Source organism: Hyperolius riggenbachi, chromosome 11, assembly GCF_040937935.1.
Source record: "Hyperolius riggenbachi isolate aHypRig1 chromosome 11, aHypRig1.pri, whole genome shotgun sequence".
Lineage (NCBI taxonomy): Eukaryota > Metazoa > Chordata > Amphibia > Anura > Hyperoliidae > Hyperolius > Hyperolius riggenbachi.
The window spans coordinates 37,019,561-37,042,009 of record NC_090656.1 but is presented as its reverse complement, the minus strand read 5'-3'; the positions used below and the strand labels follow the sequence as shown (position 1 = coordinate 37,042,009).

Here is a 22,449-nt window from a genome sequence, read left to right as displayed (position 1 = left end):
AATACAGTAAAATAAAACAAAACACATAAATAGCAGCCTTAGAGACTCAGCTTTTTTTTTTTTTTTTTTTTAATATGTATGTCATGAGGGTATATTACTGTTATTTTAGGACATAAGGGTTAACAATTGATGGGACACGAAAAAAATTAAATAGAAAAAATGCACCTTTATTTACACATAATATATTGGCGCCATACATTGTACTAGGAACATAATTGAAATGTTGTGATAGCCGGGACTAATGGGCAAATAAAATGGGTGGGTTTTAGTTATAGTAGCATTGCTTATTTAAAAAAAAATATAGGGGATGGAATTGGAGGAATAGTGTATTTGCCTATAAAATGCATAGAAAATAAAGTAATTACTGAAAACAAATATCGCCATCGAAAACCTTACCGTAATTTGTGGCGAATGAATGGGAGGAGCGCTGACAGGGGAAAATTGCTTTAGTCCTGAAGGTGAAAACACCTGTAGGCTGAAGTGGTTAAAGAATTGGACAGTGAATGTAAATATGAGCCAGTAAAGATCCTTGAAGACAATGGGAGTGCGAAATCTCTCACAAAGAACCCAGTTTGCCATCAGAGGTGCAAACATGTTGACATTAAATCAGATTTCCAAATCCATTTCCATTCACTTCAATGAGAAATCAATCAGAAAAACGGCATAAACAGCATAAGGGACAACCTAAACTATCTATCCAAAATATATTCCCTCCGTTTACACTTCTACTGCATAGATTTGGTAAGATTGTACAATCAGATTGTATCATTGACGGGCAGCTTTAGTACCACCTTTTGCTCTACCCTTTCCCAGTTGTGATTCCTGTTGTGCCCGGTTATTAGCAATCTAATTAGTTGTTAGTGTATCAATCGGGCTTGAGGCGGTCAGTGGATCACACCCCCTACAGTTCATTACTGCCGTGCTCCGCCTGTGCCTGTAACGCCACACTTTTACTAGTTACAATCAAGTCACAGAGCCCCCTAGTGGGAGGAGTGTAGGCAATAATACTGTTCCATGCCAGAGATTAGCAGTGGCGTCACAGCACCAACAAAGTAAAGAGCTGGCACATCCAAAGTTATTCTATATTGGTTCCATGTAAAAGAATATGGCCAATGTTTTGGAGCCACGTAGGACCCCTTTATCAAGGCAATGTTTGCTCGGAGGCAAAGATCTACAGAAACAAAAAGATAAAAAAAGAAATCTAAACAAAAAGACAAAAACAACTGTTTGTACTACCTCAACCAGATAGTAGAGTGTATGTGCAATTTTGAAATGATTCCAGAGTGAAATTAAAAATGATTCTAGAGTGACACTAAAAAATGTACCACAGCCATATCACTAATAACACAAATCAAATTCATGCACGTGGGACAGAGCCGGATTTACAGCTCAGGAGCCTCTAGGCACAGGCGTTCTAGCGCCTTGAGCTCCTCCCCTCAACTCAGGCCACACCCCATATTAAGTGGGTATCCCACCTCCGCTGACTAGGTAGAAAGATTTTCCCCAGTATTTTGTAACCCTAGATGTGCCACCCCCCCCATCCCCCCACATATAGTGACCCAGATGTGCTTCCACCTGTAACGATTGGTGTTAGCAAGTACAACGTTCTGATTATTTGGTGATCTGCAGTATCACCAAATAATACAGACACTATATCTGATTATATGGTGATCTGCAGAATCACCAATAATACAAATATAGCAACACTAAGAGATACCGTGACCTTAGTCACACTTTATTGTACTGAATGTAGTGATTGGTGCAAACAGTAAGTACTGACAGATTTGACAATACCTCACCAGAGGAGCTGGTGGGCACTGTCAGTACAGTGAACACCTCACCAGTGACGAGGGCTCACTGGTGAGTAGAATGGTCAGACTAATCGAGTAGGCAACAGACAGGCAGATACAGTACAGAATCGGAAGGCAGAGAGGAAACGGTTAACAGGCAGAGTCTGCAACAATATCAGATGGGCTAAAGTACAGAATCACTGAGCAGAGGGATGTAACGAGATTCAGGCAGGGTTGGTAACAAGATCAGATGGGCAAAGGTACAGAATCGCTGAGAGTAAGAATAGTCAGAACGAAGCAGAGTCATACACAGATAATAAACAGTATAATGCACAAATCCTATCACTGTGTGAAATCCCCGGTTTCCTCCCGGATCAAAGCACACCGGATCTAACTAAGGTCTGAGCGCTAGCACAAAGTGATCGCAACAGCAGACAAGTTGCCACTAAATTCACCGTGCTTAAGAAGCAGAGGAGACCCCCGAGACACGCCCACCGCACTCAACCAATCAGAAGCGGCGAACGTGCCCTCTGACCAGCCGGTCAGCTGACGCGCCTCCTCCTGGCATAAAGATCCCGACGGTGAGCTCGCGCACACGCTAATGCACCCCTGTGAGCAGCAGAGATACCCGTCCTCTGCGTGCTAGACGCCTGAGGTGCGGGGAGACCGGCAGGCAGAGAACCAGAAGCAGCCGCGGTGGTAACGCCATTCACCGCCGCTGCCATGTCACTATTCATTACACCATCCCAGCATTAAGTAGCTCTCTAATAGGTAGGGGACATTTGACTAGGGGAGCGGCCTCTCCTACATAAGGTGCCTGTAGGCACGAGCCTACAGTGCGTTATGGTAAATCCAGCCCTGACGTGGGAATATGCAATCATCCCAAACTTAGCTTAAAATCATGTGACTCTAGAAGCCTGGATTCAAAGCCAACCGATAAAGACAGAAATGTATCATGCAAAATGAACTATATGCATTGGATCACATGCCAAATACAGTGACAAAAAACAGAATGCAGTTGTGTGCAATGCTCGAAGGACAGTGTGCATTGCATGCAGAACCAAAACAAAAACATTGAATGTAAATGTAATGACGTCACAGCACCATCCGGGAGAGTTTTGGAATGTTTCTCAGGAAAAATTTCATCAGTGATCATATACAGTAAATCTTAGCATTGTGCAGTTGTCTGGAATATCTGTTTACATCTGAAATATTTCTGTTTTCTCTGCAGAAAAACTTCCACAGGGGAAAAACAATAAGATGTTTGTTTTCTCGCTGGAACCTCAAGACCCGGAGGAACCGTCTATAGACTTTGCAACTGACAAGGTGGAGGAACTGTTCGAATGGTGCAAATATATTCACCAGATCATCCACCAGAAGGGGGCAGAGGTGAGTCCCTGTTCAGAACTTTATTTGGAATGCAGCTCCCTGGTGAAGGAATTTAGTATTTCAACTAACTTATTTCAGGTTAGCATTAGCTCACTTGGCAGCATGGCCCAGTCCACACTTTTGCTTTACAGCACCAGGGTGTGGCGCCATGGTCCACCAATTACCCCATCTGTAGAGACATTCATGATTGCTCTGTATGCAGGAGATGACCACATCCACAACTGGAGCTCGCCTCGACTCTCCCCCACCCCAACTGGTGCCTACCCCTAACTCCCCCTTCACAACTAGTGCCCACCCCTGACTCACTGGTGCATGCGGGGGTGTTACAGATGCCCAGAATCCCCCCCCCCCCCCCCCCCCGCTGCAAGGCCAGAATGTCATCTGCTGCTCTCTCCGCCACCTATGGCCGGAAGGCCACATAGGTTGGCGCTGGGGAATCTAAGGTTGCTGCAGTGTATTCCTTGCTGCTGCTAATGCTGCCTGCTTGCTCCCCGCTTCCTCTCCCGGCACTCGTCCGCATGTTGCACAAAACTCCTCTCCCCTCTCTGCCCGAGTGCCCAGCTTTACTCACTCATTCAGACTTGCAGACATCTGAGTGGCCTGCAGTGATGAGTGAGGTGAGCAGTGACCAATAACAGCGCTGTATACTTCACTTCCTGTATGTGACGTGTACAGCGCTGTCGTTGGCTCTGGCTCTTCTCACTCATCACTGGCCACATTGATGCCTGCAAGTCTGAATGAATGAATGAGTAAAGCCAGGCACTTGGGCAGCAGAGCAGGGAAACTTTATGCAACATAGGCAAATGACACAGCGAGCAAGCGATCAGTACTAGCCTAGCACCAGTGATCCAGAAGATCAAGGGGAACCTTGCCACACAAGTGGAGGGAAGCAGGGTAGATACCTGTATTGCCCAGCCCACCAACTTTATTCACTGGCTATATATACAGGGGGATCTGACTATATACAGGGGGATCTGACTACATACACTGGCTATATATACAGGGGGATCTGGCTATATACACTGGCTATATACAAAAGGGGATCTGGTGTAATACAAGGGGGAATGCACTGAACCGGGAGTAATCTGGCTATATACTATAAATGCGGATCATGTGGTTACCTATCTTAACTGGGGTATCATCTAGCTACCTATACTGTAAGGGGGGGGGGGGTTCCTCTGGCTACCTGTGCGATAAATGAGAGGTCATCTGGTCACCTATAGTGGGGGTAATTTTACAATCCATAATAAAGGGGGGGGGGGGGGGGTTATCTGGCTAATTAATAACTGCCACATTAGATATATTTTGGCGAAACACTACTGCATCATGTGTATTTTTAAGGGAAACACTGAGCATTGTGTGTATTTTAGGTGGAAATGCTGTGCATCGCGTGTATATTGTGGGCAAACGCATGCGCGGTAGTGTGCAGCATGCCGAAAGAGACCTTTCAGGGGGGGCCCTTTGAAAATCCTGGATTTGCCCCTGTGACTCCCCCTCCACAACTGGTGCCCACCTCTGACTCCCCCTCCGCCCAGTATGTGCTGGTGAGGTAGGGACATTAGATTGAAAGCTCTTTGGATGCAGTAAAATGCCACTGATGTATAGAAGTGCCTATAGAGAGATGGGGAGCCATGAGTGGGGACAGGTTTCCTCCCCAATGATGTATATGAGTGTTGACCTTTAGGGTGACCTTGTCTTGTGAGCAAATGCTAATAACTCCCAAAGGGCATGAAAATGTAGTGCAAAATGTATGCAGCCTGGAACTGGGCCAGCACTTCCTGCTGATTAGGGTTGGCCCAATGCAAATGAAGCTTATGGAGTGGGTCAGAAAAGAGATTGGGCATCAATAGCCTGAAATCTACAGAGATGATTGGACAAAGGTTGTTATTTTTTTTTCTGGTGAAAGTGGGAGTATGGGTAACTACTTACTGCAATCTGGATGAATTAAAATGTCCTGTTTGCCCCTCTTAACATCAATCAGATGTTTTAATGCATCACTCGCTGCAGCCACTGCAGTGCATGCGCGTGCGCTCCCACTGCTTGTACCCGCCAAGACTGACATATGTGTGATTGGTGAATGGGAACACGTGTTCCCTGAGCAAATCAAAATGCCTGTAAAAGAAGGATCATGCCTTCAAGGAGAAGTCAAAGATCATTCCTGTAACAAACACTACCTTTGTGCTCTGAACTCTGTTCAGAGCACACAGAATAAATTGTGTGGAGACTGCTAGTGGTTAAAAAAACAAAACAAAACATTAAAATACACATTTTACATTATATAAATTAAAGAAAAATAAATTAAGCCCTTATTCCCCCTCCCCTGCCCCCCATAGTTACTATAACAAAACACTTGTAGTAAAAAAAAAAAGTGACATCATTTAAAAGAATATATAATCGGTTAGCTTAGGGACTCTGCTTTTTTTTATATGTATTTCAGGAAGATATATTACTATTATTTTAGCAAATAAGGGCTTGTTATTATTGATAGGGTACAAAAAAAAATAAAAATACACCTTTATTTCCAAATAATATATTGTTATCATTTATTGAACTGGGAACATAGTTTAAATGTTGTGATAGCTGGGACAAATGGGCAAATAAAATTTGTGTTTTTTATCTATAGTAGCATCATTTATTTTAAAACTCTAGGGGGATGGAATTAGAGAAATAGCGTATTTTTTTCCCCATTTTTTCCATGATTATTCTTATAAAATGCATAGAAAATAAAGCAATTACTGAAAACAAGTATCGCCCATAAAAAGATCAATTTGTGATGAAAAAAAAAAAAAAGATATAGATTAACCATTTAAGCCGCCTGGTGGCTGCTGCTGTGCTGCTACAAGCTCGCGTGCTCCCGTGCCGCCCCCCGTTAGCCCGGAGATCAATGAATGGGAACATACTTCCCATTCATTGATCTAAGTCCCCGGTAGAAAGACTGATGGCTTCTCATCAGAAGCCGCAGTCTTTCTGACAAAAAAAAGTTTCCCGTCCTCCATATGCTTCTTGGAAGCGAGCACTTTGCTTCCATGGCTAAAAAAAAAAAAAAAAATTTGTGGCCAAATAGTAAAACTACATCTACATAATTTTTTTTAATAAAATAAACCTACATTTAAAATTAACTGTTTACCTCCCACACCAAAAATTACCTAAATAAAATTTTTAATGAGAAAAAAAAAATTACAATTAAAAAAAGAAAGAAAAAAACATATTTACCTTAGGGTCTGAACTTTTTTAATATGCATGTGAAGAGGGTATATTACGGACATTTTTAAAATTATAAGCTTGCAAATAGTGATGGACGCCACTGGCGAACTCAGGGGGCTATTCCGGGTGTCTGGAACCTCCCCCCTGCACTGAGCTGTGTATTCAGCCAAGGAAGCCCGCATAATATAAACAGCCTCATTCTCCCTCCCTTCTTACTTCTGGTGCCTCCCTCCAGCTAATAGAATGAGAGAGGCAGCCGAGCTTCCCTCACAAGAAGATGCAGCCTGCAGTGAGAGAATGTTGATTATGGAGTCCTGGACTCTCCACAGCACAGAAGTGTCAGACATGATGAAATTAGAGTGCAGGCAAGCTGGTAAATATGCACAGCATGATGCAGAGCTTGCCTGGACTCAGGGTCTGTGGGCAAACATCTGTCTGGTCTCTCCCCATTGTTATAATGACTGCATGTGTGGATAAGGTGTGGATAACAAGCTGAAAAGTTTTTGACAGTCCCTAGACTCCAGGAGGGCTTCTTTCTGACTTGTGTGAGAGACTGACAGGGACAGGAGTCCGATTACAGGCAAGTAGCCTGTGTGGTTGCTAGTGCAACGCCAAAATGACAATAGCAATCGCTAGCAATTTGTGAGTGTGATTTTGTGAAGTGATTTTCAGAGCGATTTTTGAATGAATTGCTCAAAAACATGCTACATGCAGTATACCTGCGATTTTGAAAAAATCACAACGCTGCTGTGGGAACACCCACATAGGGTAACATTAGCCAAGCGCTTTTCAAATCACTGTTGATTTGAAAAACGCTCAGAAGCACTCTTGGTGTGCACCAGCCCTCCCTCATTCACCTTTGTTTCCCTCTTCCCCTAGAGCTGACTGTGTGTTCTTGTCTTACAGGAAAGCTAAATAAAAGTGCAATCCTGGTGAGGCAAAATATTATTATTTAGTATTTATGTAGCGCCGACATCTTCCGCAGATGCATATATCCCTGCATCATATGGGTATCGCTTGCGCTATGTGACACTATGTGGCATATTCCACTGAATTGTCCAAACTAAGTCTATCTCCTGTTCCTCTCTTGGGGAGTTGTTCCAGCGCTGTACCCCGTTCACATTTGCTGCTACCAGAAGCCCTCAGAAACACTAGTGTCCTTGAGTACTTCCAAAGATAGGCAGCTCCGTAATAAGCCAGCGCACTTTTGTGCATGGGCAGTATGGAGCCACCTGTATTCGGAAGCACTCGAAACATACGTGCTTCTGGATTTTTCAGGAACCCCCCCCCCCCTTAAAAATCCTGCGTTTGCCCCTGGACGCAAAACTGAAAAAATGCACCTTTATTTCTAAATAAAATATTGGTGCCATACATTGTGATAGGGACACAATTTAAATGGTGTAATAACCGCAGGGCTGGGCCGAGGCAGAGGCGAGAGAGGCTCCAGCCCCAGGGCGCAGTGTAGGAGGGGGCGCACAACTCACTCAGCTATCATTCCCCTATTGTGTTTGAAGCAGAGAGAAATAAGAAAAGGGGGTACATGGCAGTGACTGCAATCCAAATGACTAGAGATAAAGGTGTTGGGGGCCCTGGGGCGCCTCTTACTCTAATAGCAGTTAGTGTGTGGCGGTTGGGATGGGAGGGATGGAGGGGCTTTGATTTCTCAGCCTTGGGTGCTGGAAGACCATGTCCCGGCTCTGAATAACCGGGACAAATGGGCAAATAAAATACATACTGTAGGTTTTAATAATGGTAGCATGTATTATTTTAAAGCTATAATGGCTGAAAACTGAGAAATAATGAATTTTTTAAATTTTTTCTTAATATTCCTGTGAAAATGCAATTAGAAAAAAAGAATTCTTAGCAAAATGTACCACCCAAAGAGAGCCTAATTGGTGACGGAAAAAACAAGATATAGATCAATTCATTGTGATAATTAGTGAAAATGTTATTGGCGAATGAACGGGAGGTGAAAATTGCTCAGATGCATAAGGTGAAAAATGCTCGCGGGCTGAAATGGTTATTTAGGTGTGATAAGCTGAGATAAAGTTATGGCCAAATGAATGGGTGGAGAGCTGACCGGTGAAAATGGCTCTTGGCGGGAATGCTTTTCTGCTTCCGAGCAGATATCGGGTGTGGAGAGCTTGAATCCCACAGGGCCCCATGCTTGTTTTGCTGGGACCCATTAGGTTGTTGTCACACCCCTGGACGTCACCTGCATTTCTTAGCAAAACATCCCTTCTGCATTCCAATATCAAAGAATAAATCTGTTCAACGTTTCAGTCATATCAGACCTTCGTCAACTGCTTCAGTTCACATTTATTGCATATTTATGCTTTGATATTCAAATACAGAAGGGGTGTTTGCCAGGAAATGTAGTTAAAGCCCCAACTTTTGTGTGCTGGATTTGGTACATCTGATGAGTGCCCTTCATGCTTTACAGACTGAATAGAGAATGTTCGGATTCTCTGCACCCTTCTTCACCTGGTGTTTGTTAATAGTCAGTCTCCTGGCATGTCCTGCCCCCCATCACCCAGGAGCCGCCATCATTCCTCTGCCTACGCCTGGCTCCGTATGGTCCTCTCCTTGATCAGTGCTGGCTCAGTGTGATAATCACTTGATAACTAATTAGCTAATAAAATGATGATAAATGCCTGCTAACCTGTCCCATATCTGCCGCTATTTGTCTCCCGACACTTTCCTCCAGATCTTCTTAATCAGGACGTGGGAGAAAAATCAGGTGATCGCCAGAGAATTGTCCGACCTGGTGATTTACTGCAAGCCGGTCAGCAACGGCAAGGACGACTTCGGTAATTATTTATACACTCCATATATTCCTCCTTCTCCTTCATTCACATAAATGGGAGCTCCACGCCGGGATAATGCCTCAGCCCCAGGAGTATGCCTAAAATGGAGCATTCCTTTAAAGAGGGATTGTCAGCCACAAAATCAAATTCCATTTACCCACTGCTCTGTGTTTAATCTGCAGCCTGCAACCTTACCCTGCATTGCAAGCATCCCAATCTGATCTTCCTGTGCTCACATGTTTACAAAGCAAGCTAGCTATGACAGAGCTGATTCTAGGAGAAAAAAAGTAAGGGAGGAAATGACATCAGGATTGGCTTCAGTCTGAGGCAGTTAAAATGGAAAATGCCTGAAACAGCATTCTCTTTATTTACTATGTAAAATGCACTGAAATCAAAATGTGGACTGTACAATACATGTGTTATGTAAGTAGGATCTTTTCAGTGATGTCCTGCTAGAATTTTTTTCTGGGATAGTAGCTTTCAAGCTGTTAGGAATCTTTTAGAGCAAAGTAGAAATGCTGGCTTTCAGACCACTTTAATAGAAAAATAAAAACTGCTGGATCTGCACTTTTTACTTTTGTCTCCTTCCTCCGAGGAAGGGTTTTTTTCTACCCATATAATGTGTCATTGCCAAAGGGCCCTACATATAGCAGCACATGGCACTTTTTACACAGCAAGATTGTACACACGTAAGGTAGCCATACATCTAGCAATGATAGGCAGATTTGACTAACAGACAAATCTCTCTCTGATCGAATCTGATTAGAGAAAGATCTGTTGGCTGCCCATACACCGCAGATCGATTCCTGATCAATTTCACGCTGAAATTGACCAGGAATCGGCCTTGTGACACCACATCTGACTGCCTTGACACCCCAACGATATCCCCCTAATGTTAAATGTCCACCCGGTGCCCAGTGCAAGTGATACATTAACTGTCCGCGGCCTCCACTTGTCCCACGCTGGTTCTAAACGCTCTCTGTTCTCCATACATGGGCGCAACGTGGTTGCCTAGTAACGTGGCTACGTGTGTGACGTTTGATGTCACACACATCCTTACTAGGCAACCACGTGGGGCGCGCGTGTATGGAGAGCGGAGTGCACCCGGAGCCAGCGGAGGACAAGCAGAGGCCGTGGACAGGTAATGTATCACTTGAACTGGGCACCGGGGGAACATTTAACATTACGGGGAACAGCGGCAGGGATTTCATTGTGTTCGTCGTTCGTCCCGAAATTGCATGCCATTACCGATGCGCACCCGATCGAGCAAGTTGGCCCTACATGTTTCAGCACGTGCAATTGGCGTATGCGATCAATTTTGTCCCGAAATTGGTCGCATTGTCGGTCAGGCATGCGCTTGGCGGTTCCGATTTTCATCCTATTTGATTATAATAATCAAAACGGATGGTCGATCGGCCACCAAGTCACCTGATGGCCACCTTTATATTTCATTGTGTGGCTGGAGTCTGAAATCATCTGTTTACATGTAGTTCATGCAGCAAGGAATGCAGGGGGAAGGGGGGGGGGCAATGCTGCTGGCCCCACAGCAATCACATGGTTTACTATGGCTGTAGTGAGGCCCTCATATGGTTAGAATGTTCCTTGCTGATCCTGAGTGAGTCAGGGGCCGCTGAGGGCTTCTCTTGTAATGGAACTTCAGAGCTGGGATTGCTGTTAGAAACATTTGCAGAGAGGTAGTTGTTTCCTGATTTATGACATTGCGAGGTTTTCCAGGCATAACCTGATTCCTTTCCAACCTTCAGCATTTCCAATTAAAATAACTGCTTTAATTATGCAATTATTTTCACCGTGTGCTAATGAGTAATTTGGGGACGGCAATTAGACAGTTCATGTGAGAACGCGGGAAGTTGTCAGACTTTTCAGATCTCGCCTCGGTGACAGCGGTGGACGCAGGTGACATTGGTTGGAGGTGCCCTTCACCTGTGTTTACCTGACACAGGCAGCGGCTGTGCGCAGAGACGCCTCTTCTGATTGCAGGCTCACACTGGCCTCTCATGCCCATTTTAGTGTAAAGTCTGCAGTCTGAGACCATTCTCAACATATCATTTTTTATTTGTATAATGCTAATACTATGCAGCACTGTAAAATAAGCAATGTGGAGCACCAATGCTGGACCTACATATACCGTATGTTCAAACTATGACCCAGATAAAGAAGAGGCTGGACTATACCAGTGGAGTAACATTACTTGGCAGTGGGTGGAGAAAATGGGTTAATGGAGTTGTAGTGGGAGGAGCCAATGCAGAGATTTACAGAGAGGAGTAGCAGATAAGAAGTTGTGGGAGGAGCCAGTGTAGAGATGCACAGAGAGGACCAGCAGATGAGGAGTGGTGGGAGGAGCCAGTATACAGATAAACAAAGAGGTGTAGCAGATGAGGAGTGGTGGGAGGAGCCAGTGTACAGATATACAAAGAGGTGTAGCAGATGAGGAGTAGTGGGAGGAGCCAGTATACAGATATACAAAGAGGTGTAGCAAACAAGGAGTGGTGGGAGGAGCCAGTGTACAGTTATACTAAGAGGTGTAGCAGATGAGGGGTGGTGGGAGGAGCCAGTATACAGATATACAAAGGTGTAGCAGACGAGGAGTGGTGGGAGGAGCCAGTGTACAGATATACCGAGGAGTAGCAGATGAGGAGGGGTGGGAGGAGCTAGTATAAAGATATGCATAGAGGAGCAACAGATGAAGAGTCGTGGGAGGAGCTAGTGTAGAGATATACAGAGAGGAGCAGCAGCAGATGAGGGGCAACAGTTTACTTTGCCAACATCATTTATGGCACTACCATTATCAGCCTGGAAGATTTTTATTGATCAAATGTACAGTGAAACAAAAAGACATTACTAGTTACTATTGCTCCAGCGAACGGGCACATTATGTTTTCTCATTCTTGTTAAGGTGGGGGAGCGGGTTGATAATTACCTCCTGCTGGCTGTATAAAGCATTGCATGGCTGTCATACATTATTCCTGTAAGGTTCATGTTAAGTATCCTTTCTTAATTCAAAAGAAATGCTTTTTATAACGAGTCCAAATTTCTCTTTTGCACAGACAAATCGGACTTTCGAGAAGTCCGATCGTTTCTAGAGAATAAGGCGGAGACTCACTCCAGGCTGAAACCCAATGAACTCTTGCGCTATAATCGTAGGGCGCTCACTCGAGTCTACCCTAAAGGACCACGAGTGGACTCGTCCAACTATGACCCGCTACGGCTCTGGCTGTGCGGCGTCCAGATGGTGGCGCTCAACTACCAAACGCCAGGTGAGTACATTGCCCAGTACTCTGACAATCCTCTGTGTAACCAATATTCTGCCAGGCCTGCCCCAATCTGCTCTGTTCCAACATTCAACAGCTCTCCATTTCCCCTCTTAGATCACAACCTTATAGCTTTTAAAATCTGTCCCTCCGTGTCGCCTCCTTCCCCGGTGCTGCACCCCACTCACTTATGTAGAAATGATCACAACCTTGATCTCCAGTTCATGGCAGATTCTTTGAAACCCTTGAGCAGTTTGTCATCCTACACTGAGGTTGAGACAGAATTGACTCACTATTCCAACATAGTATTTGCTGTCATGAATTTAGCTGCCCCTCTCACCAGCATTCACCCTCACAACATCAACAGACAGCCCTGACTGATTGAACCCATTAACCCTCTGGGCAATACAATTACATACAATTACATTACAGCACTTTTTTTAAAAAAAAATATTTTTTAAATCATGTAGTGAGCCGCTGCGCAGCGGCATCCCCCCACCCACTCCGATCGCCTTCGGCGATCAGAGTAAGCAGGAAATCCCGTTCAAAACGGGATTTCCTGCTGGGCTTCCCCGGTCGCCATGGCGATGGGGCGGGATGACGTCACCGACGTCATGGACGTCGTGACGTCAGAGGGAGTCCCGATCCACCCCTCAGCGCTGCCTGGCACTGATTGGCCAGGCTGCGCAAGGGGTCGGGGAGGGGGGGGCTGCGCGGCACTGCGGGTAGCGGCGGATCGGCGGCGAGCGGCGGCGATCGGAAGTTACATGCAGCTAGCAAAGTGCAAATTATGCAAATCGGCCCACCAGGGCCTGAGAACTCCTCCTGCGCGACATACCCCGAGCTCAGCTTGGGATTATCGCCCAGGAGGTTAAACAACTGAAAAGACGGTCCAGAGTGGCAGAGCGACGGTGGAGGAAAAGCACTACTGCTGAATACTTACAGCATTATAAAAAGACACCCTTTTCCTCACTCATCTCTTCACAATCCCATTACCCAGACTTTGCTGTGAAGGATTGCGGAATAGCCGCTGCGTGCTCTGACGGCGTGGCGGCTACTTCCACGTCCAGTCCGGCGACATGTGTCTGATGTAGTACAGCCTTCCTGTGCACATAGGCTGAGGAATACACACGCGCGCGCGCGGAGAGACAGAAGCTTTATGGGAAGCAGAGAGGGATCAGCTGACTCCCTTGGTCAGCTGATCTCAGGATGTATGCGGATTGGCTGGAGGGGACTGGGCGGCGCTGATCAGCCCTGCACTATATAACCACTCGTCCCTCAGTCTCACGTTGTCTGCCGTTGTGAATGCTATGTGTTGGCACACAGACCTCAGTCAGATCCCACAGTGTGTTGTAACCAGGAGGACCTGGGAATTCACACTGAGCTAGATTATTCTTTCATTGTATGTTATGCTATAGACTAGTTCCAGGGTGTTGTGACTACGGACCTCACACCCAAGCCTAGGAAACTGTGTCAATGCTATGTTATGCTATAGACTAGTTCCAAGGTGTTGTGACTACGGACCTCACACCCAAGCCTAGGAAACTGTGTCAATGCTATGTTATGCTATAGACTAGTTCCAGGGTGTTGTGACTACGGACCTCACACCCAAGCCTAGGAAGCTGTGTCAATGCTATGTTATGCTATAGACTAGTTCCAGGGTGTTGTGACTACGGACCTCACACCCAAGCCTAGGAAACTGTGTCAATGCTATGTTGTGCTATAGACTAGTTCCAGGGTGTTGTGACTACGGACCTCACACCCAAGCCTAGGAAACTGTGTCAATGCTATGTTATGCTATAGACTAGTTCCAGGGTGTTGTGACTACGGACCTCACACCCAAGCCTAGGAAACTGTGTCAATGCTATGTTGTGCTATAGACTAGTTCCAGGGTGTTGTGACTACGGACCTCACACCCAAGCCTAGGATACTGTGTCATTACTGTGTTATACTATAGACTAGTTCCAGGGTGTTGTGACTACGGACCTCACACCCAAGCCTAGGATACTGTGTCATTCCTATGTTATGATATAGACTAGTTCCAGGGTGTTGTGACTACGGACCTCACACCCAAGACTAGCATTGTGTATTTATTACTTTAGCCCACTTCCAGGGTGTAGAGAGCTAGTATCTCTCATCCAGTTAGGGCAAGTCTGTTCATCTTAGCAGCAGGGCATCCTGGAACCAAGCCTAGGCCCCTCTCCTAGGGAGCCTTTAGGCTATAGGGATTCACCCACAGTCTGGGGTGAATTCCTTTCTTCCTCTAACCACCAGCTCCTCTGGTGGTCCTTACTCAAAGTGGTACTGTTACACCAAACACTCATATCTCAGGTGTCCAGAGGTTAGACATACCTGGATTATTGGTGATTCTACAGATCATCCATAATCTGGTGTATATCTGCATTACTGGTGATTCTGCAGATCACCAATAATCAGATTCTCTCTCTGCGTGTTGACACCAATCGTTACATTTGCATTATAGTTTGTGAAAACAAATGAAACAATACAAAACAGCTTTAACCTCTTAATCCTATCTGGACGACTATAGTCGTCCAGATAGGACCTGGTCTGGTCTATAATAAACACGTATACATGTCCAGTGTTACCCTGGCGGATGCACGCGCATTTGCGCACGCTTGTTGCTCTTTCCCAGTGGCTTGTACACGGCGGCAATTCCGGAAGGGAAACTAATGTTTCCCGATCCAATCTCAGTGCTCAGAATGAATGGGCATGACCCTGATCAGGGGCCATATCCATTATAATAGTAAAGGCAGCGACGAGAGAGAGAAAGAAAAAAGGACACTTCCTGTAAACCCAGGATAGTGTTTTTAGTGCCACGTAGTGGCAAAAATGTAAAAAAAAAACCACCTGGGATTGACTTTATTAATTTGTAATTAAAATGTTACCTTTCTACCACCCCCCAGTTACCAATAAAAAAAGTGGTTATTTTTAAGAAAATACATAAATAGTTACCTTAGGGATACAGCTTTTTAATATGTATGTAATGAGGTTATATTACTGTTATGTTATAAAATAAGGTCTTGCAATCAGGGACTGGATAAAAAAAAACGCAAGACAGAAAAAAAGACATCTTTATTTCCAAATAATATATTGTCGCCATACATTGTACTAGGAACATAATTTAAATGTTGTGATAGCTGGGACTAACCGGTAAATAACATGTGTGGGTGGCATTTATAATAGCATTGCTTATTTTAAAACTATAGGGAATGGAATTGGAGAAATTAGGTATTTTTTGTTTTCTTTTCTTATATTTTATATAGTAATTTATGAAAACAATTATCACCCCCAAAAAGCCCAAATTCGTGGCAAAAAAAACAAGATATAGATCATTTAGGTATGATGAGTAGTAATAAAGTTATTGGCGAATGAATGGGAGGAGCGCTGACAGGGGGAAATTGCTTCCGTCCTTGAGGTGAAAACAGCCGTAGGCTGAAGTGGTTAAAAGGCTCCCCCTCTTTCTTCCTCCATTCCTGGATGTTCAACCGCTAGAAACTATCCCTCCCCCTTTCAACACAGCCAGTCACCAGGGGGCGCAGCAATAGCCTTAGCAGCCAGAGCAACTGCTATGGGGCCCTGGGGAGGAGGGGGTCCAGATGGTACTTGATTAACTTTTCTTTGTCACTCCACTCTCTGGCTGTGTCTCAGTGCTCATGGATTATACACAGTGAGAATGTAGATTTACCAATCAACTCATATTTTAAGGGTAGGGTGACGGCCCCACGAATATTTTGCTATGAAGCCCCATAATGTCTAGCTACGCCACTGCCAGTCACTCACTCAAACATTGTCATTGCTAACAACTTTCACTACCTTAACTGAAAAGCGCCTTTCTTCACTAATCTCTAAAGCACAACTCAGTACCTATGCTCTAGACCAGCCATTCTCAACCTTTCTACCCTGGAGGAACCCTGCAAATAACGTTTTGATCTCAAGGAACCCCTGCAAATAACTTTTTGATCTCAAGGAACCCCTGCATTTATTTTGGAGGAAGCATGGTATTTAAAAGTATGTGTGGCTGTTTATTTCACTACCCCTTATTACACTGCCACTCACTATAATGTCTCCTGACCCCCCAATTTAGTGATTCTTGTTGCAGTACCACCTATTATAGTGTGCTCTATATACTTCAATATACTTCCACGATGGGGGCAAATTCCAAGGAACCCCTGCAGAGTACTCAAGGAACCCTGGGGTTCCAGGGAACCCTGGTTGAGAAAGCCTGCTCTAGACCATATTCCCTCCTATCTTCCCCCTCTTCCTTTACCCCTGCTTTAAACACTTATTTCAACCTATCCATGAATGCTGGCATTTTCTCTTCCTTATTTAAACAAACAATAATGACACTACTAGTCACAAAAACCTGGACCCTACAGCCCTCTTCAACTACTGCCCAGTCTCATTTATTCACTCTCCTACCCCATTACCAAGTCCTCTTCACACCCACTGTCTTTTGGTGCACCACAAGGCTCCAACCTTGGACCTCTTCTTTTTTCCATAAACTGCAGAATGCTACATGTAAAAAAGTGTGCTAATACCTACAGTAGCTTAGAAGAGGGCTGTTTAAATGCTCTCCTTGACTATTATGATTGGTTCAGTTTCCAGCTGCATACAATTTGAATTAATTCCATCTTGCACACAATTGGAACAATGACATCCTTGCTCACAGAGACTATTGCAACCCAACAATGCAGAGTCTTTTCTGCCATTTCAGATCGATACATGCAGATAAACCAGGCCTTGTTCTCACCCAATGGGCGCTGCGGATACATCCTGCAGCCGGAATGCATGAGGCAGGACTCCTATGATGTGAACCATTCGAGGACAGCTCAGATGGTGCTAACCATTCGGGTAAGACGCAGCCGAATATATTCGAAATTCTGAATTATACGTAATCGCCTGGCCGTTAATGGTAAAGCTGATTCATTACTGTAGTTAGTGTGGCATGCTCGGCAAACTGTGTATATTATATAACCTGCTATAATTCTGTTTTGGTAAAAGCATTGTAGACCCTTGTTCTCTTTACTTTCGGCAGGTAATAGGGGCCCGCCATCTGCCAAAGCCCGGCCGCGGTATCGCTTGCCCCTTCGTAGAGGTGGAGGTTTGTGGCTGCGAACAGGACAACGAAAAGTTTAGAACCAGTGTTGTGAGTAAGTACGAGACGTGTCCGCCATCAGGACAGCCTACATAACTAGAAACACATCTTATACGTTCTTCAAAGTCCATGAAGCATATGATTGCAGCTGTGGAGGGTGTGGGGTGGTGAGAAATGCTTTGGTGGTCCATTGGACACCAAAGCATTTCTTTCTGGCTGATATGGCAGCCAGTAAGTATCACAATTTGCCGTCCTTCGTCTCTACACGCGACCCATGTGGCTGTTTAATAATAAATATTAGTGATTGTTTGCTGAGGCGTGGGTGACAACTTCTCTTTAACCTTGCCATCCTCCTTCTCCTTACAGATGATAATGGCCTGAACCCTGTGTGGACTGCAGTGCAGCAGCAGGCACTATTTGAAATCCACGAGCCAAACATGGCCTTCCTGAGATTTGTGGTGTATGAAGAAGACATGTTCAGCGACCCCAACTTTTTAGCTCAAAGTACTTTCCCAGTCAAAGGACTGAAAACAGGTACTGTTCTGATATGCCACATGTGAGGTTCTGCGTGACAACAGATAAGTTACATAGCTCCCAACTGTCCCTTTTTCAGAGGGAGAGTCCCTTTTTGGGAACTAAATCCCCCTGTCCCTCTTTTTTTCCTGATTTGTCCGGGTGCCAATAGTAATAGGGCACCAAAGTAGGTTAAAATATATTTGAAACAGTTTAAAAAGATAGGTAGTGGTGAATTTACCTACCTATAGACAACTCGATGTAGTCTTTTTTCAAAATGTAACTTTATTGTATACTCCAAATTGTATACAAACTGTGAATCAAAGGCGCTTGGTTTCCTAAATTCCCTTAAGCAAAACATTCAGTTACTTCCTACGCTGCCTGAAGAAGCTGGTTACAGCTGCAAAACGTGTTGCAAATTTTAAACAGTTTTTTTTAATATACTTTAACCTACTTTGGCACCTCTGTTATCAGAATAATATATATATATATATATATATATATATATATATATATATAGATATCTATATATATATATATATAGATATATATATATATATATATATATCTATATATATATATATATATCTATATATATATATATATCTATATATATATATATATATATATATATATATATATATATATATATATATACTATTGAAATACAGAGTTCACCCTGGGTGGAGGGGTGTTGCCCTCTTTTTTTCCAATTTACAGAGAGCGACTTTTTAACTTGAGTGGGGACAGGTTCATGTAGGGACTAGCTTGTGAGCTCCTCCGAGGGACAGTTAGTGACAAGACAATATACTAAATAATACTAATGATCCCCATTTTGCTACTACAGTGGTTGCCTTAGTGGTAACCCACCTTTGTGAGTACTAAATTATATAAAGATACTGTTGTACAGATCGGATATTGATGTACAGATCTGTGTAGATTTATGTATTTTCTACTGAAAAATGTGTTTAATATACTTTAAATGTTATTTCTATCATTTAAATTGATATATTTCTTATTTTGAAATGTTAAAATGAAAGATAATAATAATTCCTTTTTTTGTATAGCGCTTTTCTCCTGTTAGACTCAAAGTGCTTGCGAGGCAGCCACTAGAGCGCACTTAGTAGGCAGTAGCAGTGTTAGGGAGTCTCACCTAAAGAACTCCTTACTGAGTAGGTGCAGCTACTGAATAGCAAGAGCTGAGATTCGAACCCAGGTCTCCTGTGTCAGAGGCGGATCCCTTAACCATTACACTATCCACTATCATAATGATTATCGTAAGAGAAGAGAGGCGCCAGCAGGATAAAAGGTAATAAAAATTTTAAAATTTGCTGGGAGGCAGTGGTGGACTTACCTCCGGAAAGCAAACGCAAAATACTGTCTGAATTAAACAAATACATTTATTATTGGTACCCCAAAAGATGCAACGCGTTTCGCAGGCACAGCCCGCTTCATCAGGCAATAAGGTAGGGGACAAACAGTAGCTCGTCAGTAGCATTCGTCAGGTGCCATTCGTGCTACTGACGAGCTACTGTTTGTCCCCTACCTTATTGCCTGATGAAGCGGGCTGTGCCTGCGAAACGCGTTGCATCTTTTGGGGTACCAATAATAATCGTATTTGTTTAATTCAGACAGTATTTTGAGTCTGCTTTCCGGAGGTAAGTCCACCACTGCCTCCCAGCAAATTTTAAAATTTTTATTACCTTTTATCCTGCTGGCGCCTCTGTTCTCTTACGATAATACTGTGTCCACCCCTGGTGGAGGGGTGACCTACCCCTACTTTCCTGATCTACAGAGAGCGACATCTTAATCCTGAGTGAGGAGAGGTCTAATCTCCTCACCTGCATCTACAGTGGTTGCCTAAGAGGTAACCCACGCTTGTGAGTATATTCATCTCACACTTACATTTATCCACGGTTTCCAATACATACTACACTATATTGGGGTCTCGGTGTCTCCTATTTAACTATCATAATGATGATAGAGAGGGACGTATCAGTGACTAAGGGTGTGGTGGGGGTCACCTTAATCCCGCGATTAAGGGTGGGGCAGAGGTGTGTCTTAAAGGGAAGGTTCAGGGAGGGTGGGTAAAAAATCAAAATCAATTTCCACTTACCTGGGGCTTCCTCCAGCCCGTGGCAGGCAGGAGGTGCCCTTGCCGCCGCTCCGCAGGCTCCCGGTGGTCTCCGGTGGCGCGCCCGACCTGGCCAGGCCGGCTGCCAGGTCGGGCTCTTCTGCGCTCCAAGGCCCGGAACTTCTGCGTCCCACGCCGGCGCTCTAACGTCATCGGACGTCCTCCGGGCTCTACTGCGCAGGCGCAGAACTACTGCGCATGCGCAGTAGAGCGCGGAGGACGTCCGATGACGTCAGAGCGCCGGCGTGGGACGCAGAAGTTCCGGGCCTTGGAGCGCAGAAGAGCCCGACCTGGCAGCCGGCCTGGCCAGGTCGGGCGCGCCACCGGAGACCACCGGGAGCCTGCGGAGCAGCGGCGAGGGCACCTCCTGCCTGCCACGGGCTGGAGGAAGCCCCAGGTAAGTGGAAATTGATTTTGATTTTTTTACCCACCCTCCCTGAACCTTCCCTTTAAAGCAGGGCTTCCCAACCCTGTCCTTACGTACCACCAACAGTGCATGTTTTGTGGAAATCCACAGAGGCAGTTAATCAGCTCTGATGAGACACTAATTACCCCACCTGTGTGTGTTTCTGGTTTACTGCAAAACATGCACTATTGGTGGTACTTGAGGACAGGATTGGGAAGCCTTGCTTTAACCACTTGAGGACTGCAGTGTTAAACCCCCCTAAAGACCAGGACATTTTTCACCTAATTGACCACTGCAGCTTTAAGGCATAGCTGCAGGGTCGCACAACACAGCACACAAGTGATACCCCTCCCTTTTCCCCCCACATACAAACAAAGCTCTCTGTAGGTGGGGTCTGATCGCCCGGCAGAATACAACTTCTGAGCTCAGAAAAGAGATATATAAAGGTCAATAAAAGAGATAAAAAGGTTCAATAGTTCATAGATCTTAGCTCTGGCATACTTCAATGAATGTGTCATTGAGCAAAAAACAATAAAACAGTTAAAACTTAAAAAGATTTAAACATAAAATAAAACTGTGGAATATCTTAAAAAGTAATTTTTAGGAGAAGGAAGATAGATACAATCAATGCAATCAATTATTTCATTAGTTTATTTTTGCCTGGGGTGTCCTTTAAAAAAGTCATTTTTAGGAATAGGAGGATAAATATAATTGTTTATCTTATCACCAGTTTATTTTCACCTAGGGTTCACTGTAAGCTGTCTTCCTGGGAACAAAAATGTGCAGGCACTGGGAGACCTGTATGATTATTGTTCTTCGTGTAAATAGTGTACCTGTGTGAGTTTATACGCTCAAGAAGACTTTGTCCTTTTTCTCACACATAAATTCCTTTGGAGCATTTTACAAACATGATTAACCACCCTGGCGTTCTATTTCCCGCGGCCATGTGGCTGCGTGCGGGTTTTTTTCCAATATTTTTTTTTCTGTCATGTAGCTAGCCTAGTGCTAACTACATGATTTCCTCCATTGGCTCGGCTCCCCCGTCTGCTTTTTTTTTTTTTTTCCGGTGATACTTGTGCGTCCGTGATGAACGTGATTTCCTGTTTGGGCTTCTGTCATCGCCATGGCGACGATCGGACATGACAGCATGACGTCATGCGGCGTTCCGATCCACCGCATAGCGCAGCCTGGCGGTGATTGGCCAGGCTTCGCTATGCGTCTCGGGGGGGCTTTCGCGGTGGGTAGCGGCGGATCGGCGGCGATCGGATACAACATGTAGCTAGCAAAATTCTGGCTACATGTTTTAAAAAAAAATGTTAACGACCGCTCCTAGCCGGAGTTATCCACTCCGGTGTTCATGGACGAGCTGAGCTCGTCCGTAACGCTAGGGTGGGTAATATACCAGATTGGTAGAATCGCAAGAAAAGCTGCCTTGTATTTTATACTCCTGCTGTGAATCTGGTATTGATATTGTGTCGGTGTGCAGGTATCCTAGAGTAAATGACTGTAAAACATAAGCTCCTCTTCATTTTTTCAAAAAAAAAAAAAATCCTAACCAAACCATTTCTATACTAGTTAAAGGATACCTTAGTTCTAATTAAAATCTAAAAATGACCCCCTACCTCCTGTGGCCTGGCATCTGCCATCTGTTCGCCCACTATTACTGCTGTTGTCTAGGTCCTGGTTGGAGCAGTCGGCGCCTTTTGACCCGGATATACTGCACTGTGCCTGCGCACTATGTCCTCTTGGGTGGCTTCTGCATGCCAAATAGGTCATCGTGCGGGCGTGCGCATGTACAGCACACTGGGTCCCCGGCGAGCA

General features: G+C 44.7%; 2 protein-coding genes across 7 annotated transcripts in view; one reads left to right on the top strand and one right to left on the bottom strand.

The window, feature by feature from the left end:
* SDR42E1 (short chain dehydrogenase/reductase family 42E, member 1) overlaps nt 1-22,449 on the bottom strand; it is a 326,449-nt gene that overhangs the window by 230,258 nt on the left and 73,742 nt on the right. The window lies entirely within an intron of this gene.
* Nucleotides 1-22,449, top strand: part of PLCG2 (phospholipase C gamma 2) — a 239,888-nt gene that overhangs the window by 195,647 nt on the left and 21,792 nt on the right. For all 6 annotated transcript variants that reach the window (XM_068259935.1, XM_068259934.1, XM_068259930.1 and 3 more), the window contains exons 25-30: nt 3,022-3,179; nt 9,091-9,193; nt 12,256-12,465; nt 17,195-17,331; nt 17,516-17,630; nt 17,942-18,109. In XM_068259935.1, the coding sequence (XP_068116036.1) occupies nt 3,022-3,179; nt 9,091-9,193; nt 12,256-12,465; nt 17,195-17,331; nt 17,516-17,630; nt 17,942-18,109 (891 nt within the window). The remainder of the gene's footprint in view (nt 1-3,021; nt 3,180-9,090; nt 9,194-12,255; nt 12,466-17,194; nt 17,332-17,515; nt 17,631-17,941; nt 18,110-22,449) is intronic.